The sequence below is a fragment of the Canis lupus genome, chromosome 27 (genome assembly GCF_048164855.1).
Source record: "Canis lupus baileyi chromosome 27, mCanLup2.hap1, whole genome shotgun sequence".
Classification (NCBI taxonomy): domain Eukaryota; kingdom Metazoa; phylum Chordata; class Mammalia; order Carnivora; family Canidae; genus Canis; species Canis lupus.
The window spans coordinates 7,227,411-7,248,463 of NC_132864.1; the positions used below are offsets into that span (position 1 = coordinate 7,227,411).

Here is a 21,053-nt window from a genome sequence, read left to right on the forward strand (position 1 = left end):
CAAGAAATTTATTTTTATTTTTTTATTTTTATTTTTTTAAGATTTATGTATTTATTTATTCATAGAGACAGAGAGAGAGAGGCAGAGACACAGGCAGAGGGAGAAGCAGGCATCATACAGAGAGCCTGATGTGGGACTCGATCCAGCGTCTCCAGGATCACACCCTGGGCTGCAGGCGGCACCAAACCGCTGTGCCACTGGGGCTGCCCAAGAAATTTGTTTTTAATCCACTTTATATGCCTAACATAAGCAGACCAATGGGTATAAGCTCCTACGAAACTATCAAACGTAGGAGTGCTCTGGAAAGCCCTCAAGTAAAGGTGGAGAATCTGTTAACAGTGACCAGAAGCCGGTCTTACCAATAGATGTATAGGAATCTAGGGGCTTAGTGACCTCACCTCTGCCACCAGGAAAGAGGACAGTCACAAGGAGGCCCCCCCATCCCATCCTCTAGCCCTGCATGCCCTTAGCCTCTCTGCTCAGGATCTGTGTCTAATGATCAGAACAAATGGAATGGAAAACAAGGAAAAGTAGACTTTTGGGGTGTGGTCTTTGTATTTGTTTAGACCATCCAACAAATGTAAAATAAACTCCTCAAAACTAGCACATTAAACAAACACAGCCTACCCTAAATATACATGATAAAAATCTAAAACTATAAAACAATGACTTTTACAAACCTGGAAAAAAATGTCTGTATTGTTTATACTAGAGTCAAATACTCTGATCATTGTGCCATGTTAATAAATAAAAATAAAAAGCATAGAATTTAACAAAACACTATCGATATAAAATTACACGTTAAACATACATGTAGCATGTATGTAGCATGTTAAACATGTAGCATCTTTGTATTTTAATTTTATTTGTTTTTTTAAGTAAGTTCCACACTGAACATGGAGCCCAACATGTGCCTTGATCTCACAACCCTGAGATCAAGACCTGAGCTGAGATCAAAGTCAGACACTCAACTGACTGGACCCCTCAGGCGCCCCCACATAGTTGTTCCTATCTTTTATTTCCCATCAGACTAAAAGGAAATGAAGGTGACTTCAATTCTATTGTAAACACCCTCCCTCTGCATATTTTGGCTTTTGCTTTAAGGTGGAGTTTTTTTTTTATTTGTTTTTAATCTTTATGAGAGAGAGAGAGAGAGAGAGATGGTGAGAAAAGAGGGAGCAGCAGAGGGAGAAACAGACTCCCCACTGAGCAGGGAGCCTGATGTGGGACTCCATCCCAGGACCATGAGATCGTGACCTGGGCCGAAGGGAGATGCCTCACTGCCTTAGCACCCGAGGCACCCTAACAGCTGAGCTCTTTAAAGATGTCAACACAGACCTTCTTCTTCACTGGCCTCTTCACTGTCAGGTTTAGGTTGTGGCCACTGGAAACTGGGCAGAAAAGCTCCTTCGTATAACTTCATCAAATCGATTAAGGGCAATTCAGCTGGAAAGGGTCACAGGAAGAAAGGGGGTTAGTTTGTACCAGGAGTGGCAGTCAGCTGGGAAGAAAAAACAGCTGCCGCTCTCCTGCAGTTAATTTTTTCCAAAAAGTAATTATTGCCCATTATGATACCAGGTCTAAGGCACTTTCTTTATAAATATGAGAATCTTTGGAATGACATAAACTCAATTTTTGTTCATAAAAGAATTTTTAAATGTCTAAAACGATCTCATAAACGAACAGTAAAACCCATAATCTAATAAACACTGATGATAGGAAATAATTTGGTGATATGACAAATAGGAAACATCAAATAACAGTCAAACAAATATAAAACAGAAAGGTGCTGTAAGAAGCACATAAAAAAGCTAGGATCCCTCCTGCAGAAAGAGCTTGCCCTACTGGGCCCCCAGCCAGGCTGTTCCAGTGACTCCCTCACCTGCAGAAGGTGGCAGAGGCGCCAGCTCAGACTCTGACCTGTTGGAGGCCCCCATTGTCCTTGGAAGCCGTGGCAGCAAGAATGCAAACAGAGCACCAAGGAGGCCATGAGGAGCACCAGAGCACCAGAGCGAGCAGCCACAACAGGCCGCCACACACTGCCACTGCAGGAGCAGGTACTCCCTTCCAAACCATGCACAGGCCAGCACCCGGTGCCAGTACGTCTAACTTCAGCTGCCCCCATGAGGACGGCAGTGAGAGGACCAGGACTAGACAGGAAGAGTGGGCCCTCTCTTGAGGTGAAGAGGCTGTGCCCACTTGGTGCACGTGAACTCCGCCAGGCAGCTGCATTCCTGACCTCGGCAAACATACCACTTACTACAACTACAACTGAGAAACAGACAAGGCACCTAAAAACCAATCTTACAAAAAATACGCAATCATTAAGTGTCCCTGGAAGCTCCTGCAGATGGAGGATAGGCTGAATGATCACAGACTGGAAAAGCTCAGCTTCATCAAGACACAGGATGTTGACAATCATCCTCGGACTCCACTGCATCCAGACCCCCAAGTCCCCACGGACATGCCTGAAAGTGGATGAGTAGATCCCGAAGCAGCTAAGGCCGTCCTGAGAAGAAGTAGGTGAAAGGTTGCCCCCAGCCAGCTCTCAGGAATGAGCACAGAGCCCAAGGACAAGCAGGCGGCCCCAAGCACAACAGAGGTCCACCAAGAGCCTGCGCTCTGGAAATTCGCCTGCTGTTTGAGCTGGCTGGGCCCGCCAGGGCCAAAGACCAGCCTTTCAAATGGTGCCAAGATGACTGGAATCCATTCAGGGAGAAAAAAAAAAAGAAACTGCATCTCATTTCACACTACAGACAAAAACTATTCTTGATTGAACAGAGACCTTGATATGTGAGTAAAATAAAAAATTTGTGGACAAACAGGAAGACATCCTCATGAACCTGAAATAAAAAATGGGTGTTTTAAAACAAGACAGATAAATCCAACATACACTAAAATGAAGAATGCCCATTCATCAGAAGGTCCCAGGACAGAAAGACCCAACACAAGCAGGGGAAGGACACCGTGACACAAATAACCAACAAAGCAGCCACCTGTGGGATACAGAAAACGCACCAGCAAGCCAATGTGGAAAAGCAGGCTCAAAACCACAATGGAAAAGGAAGCCCTGAAGAGATGCCACACCTTGTCAGTTCTTAGAGAAGTGCCACCACAGACACAGTGAGACACCGTCTCTCCCCAACCAGGTCGGCAGCACTGCCCTGATGCATGGGGCTTGGAATGAGCTCTGCAGCCCCAGCCTGGGCAGCCTCGCTCAGTGCCATGCCCCCCTCCCCAACTCTTCCACTCTGGCACACGTGTGTGTCCTAGGCCACTGGCCACTGGGGCACTCCTGCAGTGCACTGAGGGCGAGATAGGGGAAAACCTGAACACGCAACAGTGGCACAAGAGGGAGCCTGTGGCATGCTCACGTCCCAAACTTGGTTCGGTAGTGAGGGCTAATAGAACTGCAGCAACATACAACCACTAGACAAAGCTCAGGGACATGAGAGCCAAGGGAGAAGGGCTAAGGCCAGGGCACAGTGCTGTTTAGACGCAGTTCCCCCGAGTGAGCCCAGAGGGGCGCCGGGCCATGCCACCTGGCAGGGCACTCAAAGCAGACACCATGAGCCACTAGGGCAGTTCAGCAGCTAGCACGTGGTACTCGGGCACTCTGTCCCATGCTGCATGGCATGGCCCTGACACTGGCTCTTGATGTATCTGTTCGGTTTTTAAGATGTCACACATTTTTCACACATTCTTTTGTGCATATTTAATGTTTCCTAAAATCACCTCCAGCAAGACACTCATAGCCTACCTTCTTTGGCTAAATTGGACAGCTCTGCCTGGTGGTCCACAGCCCCCTCGTTTGCTTCTTCCTCTTCTATGGTCTCCTCCTCGTCCTCCACTGAAATGGTCAGCACCAGTATCAGAGACACAGACCTTACTACATCTTCTCAACTGCTCATGAAACACTATCAGGCACCAACACTGTCTTGCACAGCTACGAGAGACCTAAACTAGGCATTTTCATTTTTCAGGTTAAATTTGGAAGTCCAGGCTAAGTGAGCAGGGTGTGAAACACGGCCTGGTACCTTATTACACGACAGATCTCCCCTAGCAGAACTCAGAGTGATGTCAAACTTCTCATCCACCTGCTGACCCCACAACAGAAAAACCCACAAGAATGCTGTCTGGGATCATGACTTTGTTATCGCCCAAGTCAGGGAACCCAGCCACTGCTCAGCATGACATCCCCTCAGCTGGGCTCCTGTCCTGTGCAACCACCACCTTAAAACCAGGTTGGCCCCGCACCCTGTACCTCACTTCCAGCAGAGATGGCTCTGGACAAGGACCAACTGGCACCCTGAGGTGGCCCAGCTACAGCCTACTGTCCATCTGAGCACGAACCCTCACTGCCTAGGGCCCTGCCGCTAGACTACACCTTCTCTCCCACCAGCCTCTGCCCTTCCCTGCTGGCTCCTCTATGCAAACAAAATGTCAAAAAAAAAAAAAAAAAAAAATGTCTACGGGTAGTTCTGCACTCTCCCTGCTCCAGAGTCTGGCTCAATTCTACAGACTCCCTCCCAACCCCTAAGGCACCTGGTCCCCAGCGATACAAGTCACTGGGCTACCAGGCACCCTGACAGCACTGAAGAAGCACTTGGTCAGCAGTTTCAGAGAGCCCATCCTACAGATGACAAGAGAGTACCAGGGAACAGACCTTCGTCATCAGTCAGAGATGTGCTAGCTTTCCTCTTCCTTCCAGACAATCCTGACTCCTGAAACACAGAATAAAATTTGCAAACATAGAATGGGAAACCAAAGCAGAAATGTCTACTTCACATGCTCCTGGGAAGACAATGGTGAGCGCAGGACAAATAGGTCAGCCTCTGCTGCTGCCAGATACAGGAAAGGCACTGGGCAGCAGACAGGACTAAATCCGCAGTCACTGTCTTACCATATCCCCAGATCAACACCCCATGGGAGCCTACAGTAAGGAGGACCAGTCTTCTTCCCCAAAATAAATGGACTCTATGATGAGAGAGAATACTACGGAGAACATACATGTTTCTCCAGACAGAAAAAGGGACTCTGTTCTATCAGGCACCGTGCCTTCTCCACACCACTTCCACGCCCTTACCTGGTACAGCAACAGCCCTCAACTTACCAGGAAAGCTTCTGGCAATGCATCAAGCCCCTTGGGCCTCGACTCTTTTCCTAGAGACAGGGAACATGATTTGCTTTCACTGAAGCTGCCTGTGTAGACTGCATGTCGCTGGCACCTCCACACAGGAGGAAGACAGCAAGAGTGAGCTCTGCCTCCTTCCTTCTGGGGACCAGGGTGGCCATGCAGCACCAGCCCACACCTCTGTATCTACAAAGTATGCTGGCAGCTCTCTAGACATCTCTGATTTGGAGGGGAACCAGGGAGCTAAATGACAATGCATATTTTCTATCTCTATAATCTTACGTTTGTAGGACTCTGAGCAGAGTCCACTGCCTTGCCTTGATTTCCTCATCAACAGACTGAGAGCCATCATGGCCCCTGTCCCCACCCAGTGACAGCTGCTTCCGCCAGGGCCTGGCATGCATCATAGTGTCCAATAATGAGGCAGTTGCTTCAGAGCACTGTGGAGGCCATGCACCGAACACAGAGATGCCCCACGAGGGGAGTTCACCACAGTGTCCAGCACTGACCACAGGGGGCAGGCTCAGAACTTCAATCCTGAGAGTGTCCCAAAGCTGACCAATGAGCCTAGGGGTGCTGACTTGTGCCAGCAAACCTGAGCGAGCTGAAATAGGCAGCTACACAGAGAGAAGTATAACATCAGGCAGAGCATGAGCTCAGACTTGTAAGCAAGTGCTCCAGGCACCACCACAGCAGCCAACTGTGGGCAAGAAGGGAGTCCGAACAAAGTGCTGTCAGGAAGTGAAGGCTTTTAAAACATATCCTACCTCTCCGGGGAACCTTCTGTAAAGTTAAGGCCTTCTTCCTTTTTTCTTCCAATTCCACTTGTAATTTTATCTCCACAACCTGAGCAAAGAGTGAAATCTGGAGGTTGTTAAGGATGGAAGTTACGGAAGCTCTGCATAGGACGTTAAAACTTGCACACAAGCCTGAAAGCGCAGTTGTCTCAACGTCATTTCAAGTCACTTGACCAAACTCAGTTTGGTACTTGGTCAGGTGTTTTGCAACTACATGCTGCCCAAGTCCCAAGGCAGGGAGGCAGAGGTAAATGTGTTCTAGAACAGGACACAAGCCACCTTCCATGACCGGCACTGAAGGAAACACTAGAAGGCCCTTTCCCAACAGCAAGAAGCACTCAGCCACGTGTGCATGGGCTCCCAGGCACAAACACAAGCGTGGGCAGAATGTTGCATGCTCACACCTTTCCCAGTGATGCCTCGGGCGCTACTTGCCTGTGTCTCCACGTCAGTTCAGGCACGTTCAGAAGACACAGTCTATGCTTTCAGGACCGTGTTTAAATTTCAGGATTTACCTGTTCAATATTTGACCAAAAACACTCTATTTCTCTGGCGGTTGAAGCAGCGATTCGTCTCAGTCGGTTCTGCTCCTCTTTTCTTCCCCTCTCTTCACGAAGCTTCTTTTCCTCGTGATGACGCACCACAGTCCTGATGAGCTAGTAAATAAAAGGTGGAGGACTTGATGTCACACTGCAGCAGGCAGGTGCACAGCGCTCCTGAGCTGCAAGTACACAGCCTGGCAGGGAGACACGCCTCTGTCTGCTCTGATGATACAGGAAACATGCCCATGCTGGCAAAACCACCACTAACACCCTGCTTGACTTTCTACAAAGTGTTATCTTACTAAATACACTTCTTTTTCTCCAAAAAGCAAGCCATATTGTGTTATAATCTTCTTTCCTTATTTGATATATGATAAACATGTTTTCATCAAACAGAGTAACACTTTCAATACACATCACTTGCACTGCAGGAATGCAGCGAGATGCATTTAACTGTTAAGCATGAAAAATGTCAGGGTGGGATGACTCATATATTTCAAAACTTTTGCTTTAAATCTCCAACTGCTTTCCAGGATCTATGCTCTTATATCCCACCAGCAGTCCTCAAAAAGGTGCTGAAGAGGAACTTGGAAACAGATGCATTATGTGCCTGAGCATGCCCAGCCGGGTGCCTCCAAGGTGAGAGGAGAAGCCCGCTGGGGGCCACTTGGACCTTGTGGACGGCCCCCTGCTCCTAGACTCCTAGGGGTCTTATCTTGGTCCAATCACGTCACTGGCACAAAGCCTCCAGCTCAGAGTCTGCAGTTTCTCCCAGGAGGGGGCAGTATGTGGCCACAGCCCACGGTTCAGCAGCTTGCTGCCCTGCCTTGCCTACTTGGACCATCCTTCTTTATGAAAAAATGTGTGCCAAAGGAGCAATCAGGTTTTTCGAGATTCCATGAATCTGATTTAAGACCCTTTACACTCAAGACCCACTGCTTCTAAAGCTCTTGTATTTTCTCTACCAAGCCTACATGGGGAAAGCCAAGTTTGGGGGAGGGAGGTAGACAGCAGGGCACACAGGACCACACCCCAGGACTGAGAGCATGGGAAATAAAAAGACAGCAGTTCTGTCCCAAGGAACAGACGGTGGTGCAGTGACGTCAGAGAAGCAGGGCCCAGAGCCATTTACATGTACATAAGGACAGCTGCTTCATACTCTGAGGCCTAAGGTTTCTGGAAATCTGTCCCTTTCCACGTTCCTAGTACTGGCACTGCCAACTGCTAGAGACTCCCCAAGACTAGGTGTCTGCTTTGGGACCAGTGAGAAGAAAACCAATCCTCAGCCACAAATGGGGTGGCGGGGAATGCTGGACCAGATGACCAGAGCTGTGGCAGTGCAGAGCTGTGGGCAGCCTGAAAACCCAGGATGAAGCCCCAAGCTGCCCATCAGCCGACCAGCCTCTGCCCCCTCCCAACCCTGAGCCTCCTCAACTCCCACCTCAAAACACCTCCAGGCACCAGCTTGGGTCTGGGGGCCACAGGTATTCCAAGCACCAGGAGATACTGGCAAGGAGAGAAACCTAAATCCCCTGCTGGAGCTGCAACAAGAGCAGACGTATCTGTCCCCAGTGATCCACACTGGGGGTCTGACGACAGCCCCCATAAGTAAATCACACAGCACACTTACTTCCTGAACAGTGGCAAAACATTCTTCATATTTTGGAGCTAAACCCCTCAGAGTTGGTCTGGAGACTCCCCAGTACAGAGGTGTCAGGAAGCTCCTGCCCACCACATGCACGCCAGGAAGCACCGACATCTGTGCCTCACCTACCTTCCTGGCTGCAGCCATCTTCCACCTCCTCTCCTGGGCAAAGTCTGTGGCCATCCACTGCATCTCCTCCAGCAGATAGTCCCAGTGTGATTTGGGGCGAGGAGCCTCCTGTAGTTTGGGCAACCGCCTGAGGGACCACAGGCCTTCTTTCCTTAAATCTGCTATTCGCTGATGAATCTGGTTTTCCTGCAAGGAGCGTGGGGGTGGGATGTGTCCAGTACCTAATTAGTGTGTTCCACTAATTCAGGCCCCGAATTCCAGAAGCCTCAGTAACAAAGACAGGACTGGACACAGAGGTCAAAAGTAGCCCTGGAGAGGTCAGCAGGCATGCAATCCTCCCCAGAAGCAGGTGAAGCAATAGTTCTGTCCTCCTGTGTCAGAAACACAGACAGAATACACTGGCTAATGTTCACACCGAGTACCTACAAGGGCAACAACACATGCCTGGCTCTTGCTCCAAAACCACTGGGAAGGGTAGGGACAGATCACCTAAGACTAGCCACATGTTTTCAGTGACTTAACACCGGCCAACAGGAAATGCTGGGGTTGTGACATCCTACCAATTCTGGTATGTTTAATTCCCCCAATGAGCTTTCAGAAAACAACTGCTTAGAAACCACTCCCTGCAAACAGCAAGTGCTAACTGGGTGCTGGGCCATGGCCCTCCTCTGAGGCCCATGATGAGCTCAGCCTGTGAGGTCAGTACACAAAGGACCTTTCCCCCACCAGCCTACTTCCACCAGGACAGGTCACGCTTCCTGGTTCTAATCTTGTTTTCTAACTGATCAGAAACCACATTTGACTGTCCTCACTACCGAGTGCTCGGTTTTAAACTACTGAATCCTTAAAGATTGAAATCAAATGCGATTCACAAACTAGAACACGTTTTACAGCCTTCTTGATGTTCTAAGTGCACTTACCAGTGCTATCTGTTCTACCAGCTTATCCTGAGAGCTGTCTTGGGGCGGGGCAGCATTCTGAGCTGGGCTCTGTGGTTTCGGGGGTGCTGACACAGCTGCTCCCGGGGACCGGGAGGTGACTGGAGACAGTGACTTGTTGGCTGCCGAGGAGGGTCTATTCCCTGCGGAGACCCGTGCTGGTGACAGGCCCGAGCCACTGGCAGGAGCTATGGACGAGGTAGAAGAGGTGGCTGGCGGGGGCCGCTGACAGGGCTGGGCAAGGTCCACCGATGGTCTTGTTGATGCTGTCTGGCAGGCAGAAAACAGGCCAGCAGTGAACAGGAGACCTCAGCCCCCTAGTGCAGCCACACACCAGAGCCCACGTTCCTCGCAAACCCTCCCCCCCAAGCAGTGCAAACGAGTCACACATACCCCAGCCCACTCACACAGCAGCCAAGCCAGGCCCCCAGGTGCATCCTTTTGCTCTACAAAGCTACACTAAGACTGTAGCACAAACTCAGCTTTCACACACTGTCTTATTTCCTAGGAGCTTTTGTTTTTTTATAACCATTTCTATGTACATTACTTTTTAGAATTTGGATTTATATAAGCTCCTTCCTCACTGAAAAATAACCCAATGCTCCTCTTGTATCTTCTCTGCCCCTCCCTGTCTGAGGATGGCATTCTGGGGGGAGCAGCAAGCAGGCCAGGTGCTGCCACAACGTTAAGAGGGCCGAGGGTGGATGGCTGCAGAGCACAGCACACTTATGACCTGGCGTACAGGGAGAAATCCAACTCAAGCGCACTCTGTACCAGGCCGGTGTGCAATTTGTCTTTCCATCTCACCTAGTCTCCTGAGATTGCGGCCAGCTGCATGCTCTTGTAGAGAAACCTCTAGGGGCACCCAGGCACAGCCCTCCTCTCTGTGCTCCGAGGTTACTTGCCATCAACAGCAGAGCTCACTGACTATGGTGGAAACCGTGTGGCCCACAGGCCTTAGGTGTTTTCACCTTCCCTCTTTGTGGCCCTTCACAGGAAAAGTCTGCCAGCCCTACCCAATTTAGGAGGGCCAGGTTTCCATGGGTTTAGTAAGGAGCTGATCCTTTCAAAAACAATGGCAGGTAAAGGAATCCAAGCAAAACCCCAGAGCTGCCTGAAGTCAGCAGGTAGCTCAATGAGACAAAATACTTGAAACAGAGACTCACAAAAGCAGAGGCCCAGAGAGGTTCGGGTGCCCTGGGGGCAGTGTTCTCCTCCCTAGGCTATGCAGAAAGCTGCAATGCAGATCTGTACAAAAGGCTCCAGAATCCATGGGATGCAGATCACAACTCCTCTAGCCACTGGCAGAGTGACCCTGACAAGTTACTTAAGCCTCTCAGGTCTTATGGTAAAATGGGGATAAAAGATTCTGTAGCCTAGGGTTGCCGGGCAGAGAAAAAAAAATAGTGCCAGTAAAGGCTCCCGACAGTGCCTCATGTCCAGCAGGTGGTGAGCACAAAGCAGCTATGACTGCTGTTACTCCGACAGCATACAGATCAAACCTTGCTATCAAGCTCAAATAACCATAAAGCACTTGAACTGAAAGCCCCCTTAAGGAAACCTCCTTGTTCATGAGGGAAACAGCAAAAGGGAGGGGAAGGCTTCCCAGGCAACTCAATCATACATGCTCAGACGATTCTCTGAGACCACCACCTGCTGTCCCTCAGGGCTCCTGGGGGTTCAGGGCTCCTGGAGGTTCACACTCACTTTCAGGGACTAACTGCTCCTTAAGAACGGCAAGCAGTGCACTGTACACTTTTCAAAAAGAAGGTTCTGAGTGACAGCCATCAGTAGGGGAGGAAGGGTACCAAGGTAGAAACCCAGGTAAGGAAGGCCTCATGCCTTCAGAGTGCAGAGCACCCAGACGGGGAAGGCATCCGTGGGAGGCCCAGTTGTTGTCTGGGTGTGGGCACACGCAGCCTAGAGAAGCCCTGCACTGCCACAGCCCCTTGCACACTGGTGGGAGGGTGCCCGCCACCTGCCCCACCGCATCATTGGACCTATCAGCCAGGACGATGACCATACACCGCTCTTTCCATGACTGAACCGCAAGCAGTAACTAAACCTGTACTGGTTCTCTAGTGTTTCCATAACATAATTGTGGCTACAGATCTGGATAAAGTAATGTTGAGTGACCCACTGATTCCAAGCAGGATAAGAAGCCACTAGGTGAGGTGCGCACACCCTGCAAATGCCCTACAGTGCACATCTCACACCTCGGCTTTTCTTCCATTTCTAAGGAACAGGATAGGCACCCACTAAGTACCTGTGGCTGGGTCGAGAGTGGAGCGGCCTGCAACTGAGCTTTCCCAGGCATCGGGGCATGCAGGGCCTGTGGCACAGGCTGTGGTGGTGGAGCGGGCAGCTGGCTGGGTGGGGGAACAGGGACAGGGGCATTTGGCTGCTGCGTCTTCGCTGGGACTTGGAGCTGTGCATGAGGTTCCACCACCTGTGGCTGCTGAGAGAAGTGCAGCGCTGGTGGGAGGGGCGCGGCAGGGAGGCCAGTCGGCGGCAGCCTGCCAGGGAGCTGCGGTGGGGGTGTGTGTAGGCTGGCAGCGTTCTGCACCGGAGGCCCCGTGGATGGGTCATACTGCTGCTGGCTTTGCTTCTGTCCGGCGAGTTGAGTGGCCTGAGGGGCAGGAGGCATTCCTCCTGCAAGAAAGGAATGGCTCCAGTGGTGCTGACTCTGGAGTCGAGAGCATCTTACCACATGGAAGATTTCACGTCCTGGTGTTCATCACAGGCCTGTCACTCAGAGCCATCACACACTCCAATGGGAAGTTTCGCTGGTGGAAACTTCTATTACATTAACTCTTATGTTATAAGCTAGCACACCAAAAAGGAAAGAAAGGAGCTTGATCTCTGCAACTTAGTGTCAAGCAGAATAGATATGGCAACCAGTGCCCCTATGGCAGCAACAACCAAGGAAGACACAGGCGTGCTAAGTAAAGAGCCTGAGGACACGGAGTGGCGTGGCTCCCTCAGGGATGAGAGCATGCTGGCAGAGGCCCTCTTACCACTTGGACTGGGGCTCAGAGCCATGTCCCAGCCCTAGAAACCATTTTAACTGCGCTGCCAAGATTGTACGAGTCTTAGCCAGATGCTGGGCTGCAAGATCTCTCACTGCATGTGCTCTTTCTGAGCCAGAAGAGCCACTGTTGGCGCTGGGCCTTACCTTGAGCTGTCGGCATTAGCTGCTGAAGAGGAACCCCTGTGTTCGCCCCTGGGTGCTGGAAAACTGCCCCCTGGTGGCCCACTTCAAGCCGAGGCCGCTTAGACTGCTCTAGAATAGTTTTCAGAAAAGGTGCAGTTTGATATAAAAACAAAACCATAGAAGTAGTAGAAAAAAAACATGTGTCAGTGTTATAATCTTTGAACAGGGAGCCTTTCCATATATCAACCAAAATCCAAAAGCCAGAAAAACTAAGGTTGATAAATATAATTTCTTGCCATTAACATTTTGCCAGTGTAAGAAGCAGCCTCATACAAAAGGGTGCGTGACACCCCAGGAGACCATGGTGTCTGCAGCATGCATGTGGGCAAGACACTGGCGGGGCTGCCATGTGGGAAGCTCTTCTAAGTTCATGTGAGAAATGCCAGCAACCAGACACACAGAACGGGCGAAGATCATAAACAGTTGAGCAGAGGGACAGTGTCACAGTTAATAACATGGCAAGCTACCAAGCAACCTCACCAAAACTGAAGAGTTCCATAGCACAACAGAAGACTTGTGTTCACCCATCACATCAACAAAGACCAGAGGAGTGATCATGCTTCATAAACTGGCCAAAACGTGAGAGCACCAGAAACCGAACAAGGGCTGATCCTGCTGCAGGACCACGTGCATCACTCACGTGCTCTGACAGAGCATTTCCATTTCCGGGAGCTTCTCCCGTAGATAAAGTGACAAACACGTCAAAAGAAATTTGGGAGATGTTCCATCCCATGTTTACCATAACACAAAAAGGTGGTAATAAAAAGGAACACTACCAAGGGTGTGATGAGGGAAGGACCCCCACGTACCCAAGGAGTGCACAGCCATCAGACTGTGGTCCTGAGCAGGCAAGGTGGCCTAGGAAGTTAATGCTGGCAAGAGAACAGTGCACAGAGAGTGCACTCCCACTGCCTCAGAATAGCAGCATCACCAAGCGAGCATGTGGGCAGGAGGTCCCTTACACACACACACATCTCCAGCAGCAACCTCTCTAGGGCTGGGGCTCAGGGTGGGAACACCAAACCAGAGAGAGACTCGACTCACACCCTCCTTGACTATCCAAATCTTTCATATAAAATGTGTGTTTTTATAATTTGAAGAAAAAATTCAGTTAAAAAAAATGAGTGACAACTTGAAAAATAAGACGGTTTTACTCTCAATCCCATCATGAGGACTAAGAGCATGCCAGCACACAGGAAACCAAAATGGAACACACCGCACTCAATGAGCAAACTTTTAACTTCAGTATATACATACAGCTGATGAGTCAGCTGAAGAGAGTTAAAAAATTAACTCTCAAAGTAAAATGAAAGTCACCAAAACTAAGTGCTCCAGTGTTCATGTGGCTGCGATGCTGTATGTCCCCTCAGGCCAGCCACCTGAGCCAGTACTCCAAAACATACCTGCTGGGGTCCCCGCCTGCTGCCTCTTAAAGGGGTCCGTCTCTCCCGCACTTCCGGCCCCTGCCACAAGGGCCCCTGTGAGAGCTTGCTGCTGAAAGAGAAAATGAAAACATGAGACTCTGATCACGGAGGTACCTTACAAGAATGGATATGAACTAAACTATCGTAATTAATCCACATACTGGCCTCCCTACTCTCTAACTGGAGAAATGTCATCTGCCCAACGCATGTAATATATGTTCACATATCATCAGGCACTTAAAGTTCTAACTTACCTCTGGAGGGGAAAAAAAGGACTTGTGAAAGATCTTATTCTGAGTTTCCTATTAATGAATAATTAATGCACATAATCTGCAATGCCTCAGAAAGCAACAGTAATGGCAGAGCACTGGCTGGTGGTAGGAAACACCATCAATCCCACATCTGAGCCTCCCTGGCAGTCATGCTGTCTGTCATCACTTACCCCCCTCCCCCACCAAAAACACAAAAGCTGAATAATAACAAGAAAGGTTGAAAATTTCTTCCTCTTGGAAAATGACATCGAAACTCTACTTGACATACAAAAAATCTGATACAATTGGGTCTTCACAGTGGACTTTTCCAAGTTAGCACCCTACATAGCTGGGTAAAATGTATACAGGTGATTCAGAATGTTTCAATGAAAACAAAATCAGGAACTAGCCAAGTCTGGGTGCCCCATACCTTTTACATCTCTGTACCATCCTTGTAGTGCTGCTAAATGCTAAGGATGACGTTTATCAATCATTATTTGCTAATTGTTTGAATGATCCAACTCTGTCCACTCTACCTAGCCAAGCATCTGAAATGCCAGTTACACATGCCTACACAGGGTATGTACTCCACAAGGGTCTGTGAGGGCTGCCGAGCTGCGGGGGCCATGCCCTAGTACCAGCCATGCTGCAGGTGTCCCCCATGGGGACAAGTGCAAGTGCAGTGATTGACAAGGGAGAAGTAAGCACCACTATGTATGTTCAGTGAAGATGGAGGGAGGAAGGAGGGGGGGTAAAGGAGGGAGGAAAGAAAAGAATGATTTAAAAAAGCACATGGTATATGAACAGTGGTTATCTGGGGACAGAATTAGAGGTAAGTTATTTGTGTGTGTGCACTTTTCTAAATCTTCCAAACCTTCTACAATGAACACATCCTACTTTTATAATCAAAAGACTTTAAAAAAAAATAAAAGAAACTGATAAAGGGTTCTATGTCCAGTAATGGCCAACTGCTTCCTATCAGACTCCCCATACTCTAGACAGACATAAACTCTGGAGGACTGGACTGGACGCCTGCAAGAAGAGAATGGAACAAGCGGAGGTTTAAGACATGAGGGCAGGCCCCAGCCTGTGCTATGTGGACCAGCTCAGAATCAGACACACAACCTCACTGGCTTGAAGACCACTAGGATGGAGAGCGTGAAACCATAGCAAAAGGAAGGAGGACTCACCCCAGACATGGCAGGACACAGGGAGGCTCCAAGTTCTCTCCCTAATCTCTGTCTCCTAAAGCAGGTACACAAAGACTCCAAGCCCAGGCCAACAAAACCACACTGAGATTTCAGGTGCCCTGACTCAGGACACACAGTTCACAGTTAAAATTCAATCACATTAATTAATTATGAAAGCAGAAACGATCAATACTCTTCAGGAGACTGCAGAAACCAGAGTCTCTATCTCTCTCATTCATGACACCCAGAATCTCTCCCAAGCACAAAGCCACAGGAAAACATGAGCCATATTTAGAGCAGTTCATGGACACAAATCCACACAACCCAAATGCTGGATTTAGCAGCAAGGATTTTACAACGGGTCTACTAAGTATGCCCGGGGACATAAAGAAAACATAGTATAATAAAAAACGAGAGAGATTCGTGACCAAAAAGAAGAAACTACTGAGAGAATCAAATGCAGATGCCAGAACTGAAAAATAAACTCTATGGAATACAAATTCACTGGATACAAGAGTAGGAAGCAGAGGTCTGTGAGCTGAACACACAGTGTTGAGAGAAGAGGAAAAGGAACAGAGTGGCACTTGTGGAGAGAGTTGGGCCACCGGGGCAGGGCAGTGCTGTGCTGCATACACGTGGGCAGATGACAAGAGCTGCACCAAGCCCAGGGGACACTCACTCATACAGCACCAAAAGGGGATGGAAAGTCTTCCTAAAACAGTGCTGGGGGACTGGTCACCCACAGGAAAATGTCGAAACTCTGGACACCACTGAAATAAACTTGCGCTCATCAAGGGCAAGAAGGGGGAGGGCTGGCCTCTCTTCTCTAGGCCTCCTCACAGCCCTGACTCTCACCTTCAGAATTATTCCCTTACACTGTCTTCATGAGTATTCTACTGGGAAAGATACTGCGGCCTTTAAAATTCAAGTTTGATGGGATCCCTGGGTGGCGCAGCGGTTTGGCGCCTGCCTTTGGCCCAGGGCGCAATCCTGGAAACCCGGGATCGAATCCCACATCGGGCTCCCAGTACATGGAGCCTGCTTCTCCCTCTGCCTATGTCTCTGCCTCTCTCTCTCTCACTGTGACTATCATAAATGAATTAAAAAAAAAAAAATTTAAAAAAAATTAAAAAAAATAAAATTCAAGTTTGATTTCAATTAAAAAAAAAAAAACAAAAAACCAACAACTCAACATCAGAAAATAGAGATTCTCTAATGGGAACTGAATTCTAAGTGACCACTTTAAGAGAGAATACCGAAACAGACTTTATCCATGGAAGACAGTGTTACTAATTTACAGGGAATCTAAAGCTACACCAGGAAAAAAGAACAGTTGAGAGAACTGGGGGTGTAGCTCACAGAAGACAGCTTGCCACCTGAATGAGGAACAGATGTAAGTTATTCTAGACAAAGAAATTCAGTCATTACAGCTAGCAGTTACCAGGGGATAAATTTCTGCTTGCTTGCTTGCTTGCTTTCTTTCTTTTCTTTCTTTCTTTCTTTCTTTCTTTCTTTCTTTCTTTCTTTCTTTCTTTCTTTCTCTCTTTCTTTCTTTCTTTAAGATTTTATTTATTTATTCATGAGAGACACAGAGAGAGAGAGGCAGAGACACAGGCAGAGGGAGAAGCAGGCTCTATGCAGGGAGCCTGATGTGGGACTTGATTCCGGGACTCCAGGATCACGCCCTGGGCTGAAGGCAGGGGCCAAGCCACCCAGGGATCCCCTCTGCCCAATTTAAATAAAGCAACCCAGAAACCAACTATAAACTAACTGGGCCTGTGGTTCATAAGGCTAGGTGTGCAGTCAGAATGGGGTCAGAAGGGCTTGCAAATGCGGATAGCTGTGGAGTGGACAGTGCACCGTAACTCAGCTCAAGGTTCTACGGGTGGTCTCCTGGGCTCACCTTGGGGCAGGAAAACAGAACAGCAGAAACAGAAAAAGGACTCATGGTAATAGCATGCCTATTACAACAAACTGAGCTGCCCACCTCTGCCTAATCTATACCCACAAGCTCGTAACAATATACAAAGTATGAACACATGTAAGAAGAATAAGACAGCCAATAGCAGGGTAAGGTCATAGAGCTACAATTATCCATTTCTTCTAATGTGATAATCATCGAAAAATAATCTCCACTGAGGATGCTTTTTAAAATCTAAATAACAAAATAGTTATGTCGTATACAACTGCACTCTAGTAGAAAACCACCTCAAATGCTTTTATTTTTTTATTTATTTTATTTTTTTAAAGATTTTATTTATTTATTTATTCATGAGAGACACACAGAGAGAGGCAGAGACACAGGCAGAGAGAGAAGCAGGCTCCATGCAAGGAGCCTGACGTGGGACTCGATCCCAGGTCTCCAGGATCAGGCCCTGGGCTGAAGGCAGGTGCTAAACTGCTGAGCCACCTGGGCTGCCCTCAAATGCTTTTAGAAGCGAAGTAATACACACATGAACTAAGAATTCTGTATTTATTTGTAGAGCTTAATTAGGCACTAATTAGTTTCTTTCTTTCTTTTTTTTTTTTTTACCAATTAGTTTCTTATAAAAACCCTTTAACTGGTGGCAAATAATGAAATTCATCCTGAGAATATGTCTTAAACTGTTTAGAAGGTTCAACAATGCTGACCAGGACAAAATAAAACCGGGGGGGCCACTTGTATATTTCTACCAGCACTTTTAGCTAAAAACAAAGTGATGATATATGGCAAGTACCATAAAGATACACAGACTTCCTTGATTCACTAATGCCACTCCTGTGTTTTCTAAATAGAAAAATCACCTAAAATTAGAAAAATAGTTTACTGAATTGCAGTTCCACAAAATGATGGCAGATTAGGAGTTGCTAGAATGAGAATTGCTAAAAGTGAATAAAACCGGGGATCCCTGGGTGGCTCAGCGGTTTGACACCTGCCTTTGGCCCAGGGTGTGATCCTGGAGTCCCGGGATCGAGTCCTAGAATCGAGTCCCACATTGGGCTCCTTGCATGGAGCCTGCTTCTCCCACTGCCTGTGTCTCTGGCTCTCTCTCTCTGTTTCTCTCATGGATAAATGAATAAAATTAAAAAATAAAAAAATAAAAGTGAATAAAACCTAAGGAGTATTTGTTAAATGAAAATACGTTTTTAAAAAGTATACTCGGCCAACCAAAACAGATATAATATAAAAAATAAAATATAAATCTCTGGGGTGCCCAGCTAGCTCAGTCACTGGAACACATGACTCCCGATCTCAAGATTGTCAGTTCAGGCCCCATGTTGAGTGTGGAGATGACTTAAAAACAAAATAAAACAAAACAAAAATCTTTGCATTAGAAGGATGGAATTATGGATAACTATTCATTTTCTCTAACAGAAAAATCACTGAAAGTCACTACTTATGATGAGTTTTCTTACAAATAAACATATATTCATATGTATGTATACGTAGGCACATATTATTTTACATAGGACCCCTGCACTCAGTAGCACTACCTCAAAATCCTCTGGGAACAGACAGAAATTAACTTATCTGTAATACAAAAATTCTTAAATTATTTCTAGCATTTTGTTAGTCAATACAGATTAGTCAATATAAAAATTCTACAACTGGGGCAGCCCAGGTGGCTCAGTGGTTTAGCACCTGCCTTCAGCCCAGGCCGTGATCCTGGAGACCTGGGATCGAGTCCCACATTGGGCTCCCTGCATGGAGCCTGCTTCTCCCTCAGCCTGTGTCTCTACCTCTCTTTCTCTCTGTCTCTCTTATGAATAAATAAATAAAATCTTAAAAAAAAAAAAAAATTCTACAACTGGGCAGCCCGGGTGGCTCAGCGGTTTCATGCCGCCTTCAGCCCAGGGCGTGATCCTGGAGACCCGGGATCAAGTCCCACATCGGGCTCCCTGCATGGAGCCTGCTTCTCCCTCTGCCTGTGTCTCTGCCTCTCTATCTCTTTCACGAATTAAAATAAATAAATAAATAAAAATAAAGATGTAGAATTCAAACTGGAGACTCCTTGGTCTTCCTCTTTTAGCCTCTTGAATATATGATTATGGACTATATCATCATGTATGCCAAGAAAATTATAAAACATATGTATGGAGGGATGCCTGGGTGGCTCAGCGGTTGGGAGTCTGCCTTTGGCTCAGGGCGTGATCCCGGTATCTGGGATCAAGTCCCATACCAGGCTCCTTGCGGGGGGCCTGCTTCTCCCTCTGCCTGTGTCTCTGCCTCTCTCTGTGTGTCTCTTATGAATGAATTAAAAAAAAATTAAAAAACAACAACAACAACAAAAAACATATGTATGGGATTTTTTTTAAAAGATTTTGTCCATTTATTTGACACAAAGAGTGAGCAAGGGAGCACACACAAGTGGGGGAGCAGCAGAGGGAGAAGAAGACTCCCCACTGAGCAGGGAGCCCGACGCAAGGCTCGGTTCCAGGACCCTGGAATCATGACCTAAGCTGAAGGCAGACGCCTCACTGACTGAGCCACCCAGGTGCCCCATGTATGTGATTTTAAATGCATGGTAAAATTATTAGAATTTTTTTAAAATTTTTTTAAATTTTTATTTATTTATGATAGTCACACACACAGAGAGAAAGAGGCAGAGACATAGGCAGAGGGAGAAGCAGACTCCATGCACTGGGAGCCCGACGTGGGATTCGATCCTGGGTCTCCAGGATCGCGCCCTGGGCCAAAGGCAGGCGCTAAACCGCTGTGCCACCCAGGCCAAAGGCAGGCGCTAAACCACTGCGCCACCCATAATTCCCAAATTATTAGAATTTAAATAGTGGAACAGAGTTGTTCACTGAACACACTGTTCAACTTTTCTGTTTGAAATCCTCCATATAAAAATGTGGAAAAGGAAAGTAGAAAAATAAATACACAGTTTAAAAGAGTAATAATAAAGCAATCAGGGATCCCTGGGTGGTGCAGTGGTTTGGCGCCTGCGTTTGGCCCAGGGCGCGATCCTGGGGACCCGGGATCGAATCCCACATCGGGCTCCCGGTGCATGGAGCCTGCTTCTCCCTCTGCCTGTGTCTCTGCCTCTCTCTCTCTCTCTCTCTCTCTCTCTCTCTCTGTGACTATCATAAATAAATAAAAATTTAAAAAAAATAAAAATAAAAAATAAAGCAATCACCTGGGGTGGCACCTGGGTGGTGCAGTTGGTTAAGCATCTGACTCTTGATTTTGGCTCAGGTCTGGTCTCAGGGCCATGAGATGGAGTCCTCCGTTGGGAATCCACGCTCAGCAGGGAGTCTACTTCAGAATCTCTCTTTCTGCCCCTCCCACTTACACACACTCTCTCAAATAATCTTTAAAAAATAAAAATAAAAATAAAGCACTCATCACAACGCTCAGGAAACAGACTGCAGCTTGTGCCTCACCGACCCTGGGCACCATGAAGGTGCCCACTACCTGAGCGGTATGTGAACATCTCATGATACCATCACCTACAAACTCCTCTCCAAACAGTATCTTCTCCAGCTTTGCTTCCTAGAGAATTCCCTATTAAGTCCTCTGTCCCACAAGGTGTGGCTGAGCACAGACATACCCACACATTTTGGCACTGTGACCACCTCTTCTCTACTGATGGCTCTTATCAACATTCTTCTGTATGAATGTGCACCATCCACTGACCTGTTCTCCTTGCCAGTGTACATTTGGTTCTTCCCAGTTATAACCAGCACCACTAGGAACACTACTATACCTGGTTTCTAGCAGAGACATTCAAGAATTTCTTAAAGCACGTTGTCGAGACAGAAGGTCTGGTCTGCCCATGCTCACCTCTTCCAGGTCATGCAAAAAG

The 21,053-nt window shown here is 47.7% G+C and overlaps 1 protein-coding gene across 19 annotated transcripts in view; it reads right to left on the minus strand.

Moving 5' to 3' along the window:
• Window positions 1-21,053, minus strand: part of EP400 (E1A binding protein p400) — a 102,870-nt gene that overhangs the window by 62,513 nt on the left and 19,304 nt on the right. For 9 of the 19 annotated variants that reach the window (XM_072802065.1, XM_072802064.1, XM_072802074.1 and 6 more), the window contains 11 exons: window positions 13,803-13,893; window positions 12,361-12,468; window positions 11,452-11,837; window positions 9,168-9,455; window positions 8,248-8,433; window positions 6,447-6,587; window positions 5,902-5,998; window positions 5,114-5,163; window positions 4,667-4,724; window positions 3,761-3,850; window positions 1,339-1,446 (listed from right to left, as the gene is read on the minus strand). In XM_072802065.1, coding sequence (XP_072658166.1) covers window positions 1,339-1,446; window positions 3,761-3,850; window positions 4,667-4,724; window positions 5,114-5,163; window positions 5,902-5,998; window positions 6,447-6,587; window positions 8,248-8,433; window positions 9,168-9,455; window positions 11,452-11,837; window positions 12,361-12,468; window positions 13,803-13,893 — 1,603 coding nt within the window. The remainder of the gene's footprint in view (window positions 1-1,338; window positions 1,447-3,760; window positions 3,851-4,666; window positions 4,725-5,113; window positions 5,164-5,901; window positions 5,999-6,446; window positions 6,588-8,247; window positions 8,434-9,167; window positions 9,456-11,451; window positions 11,838-12,360; window positions 12,469-13,802; window positions 13,894-21,053) is intronic. The other 10 variants (XM_072802076.1, XM_072802079.1, XM_072802078.1 and 7 more) reach the window with 3 other exon arrangements.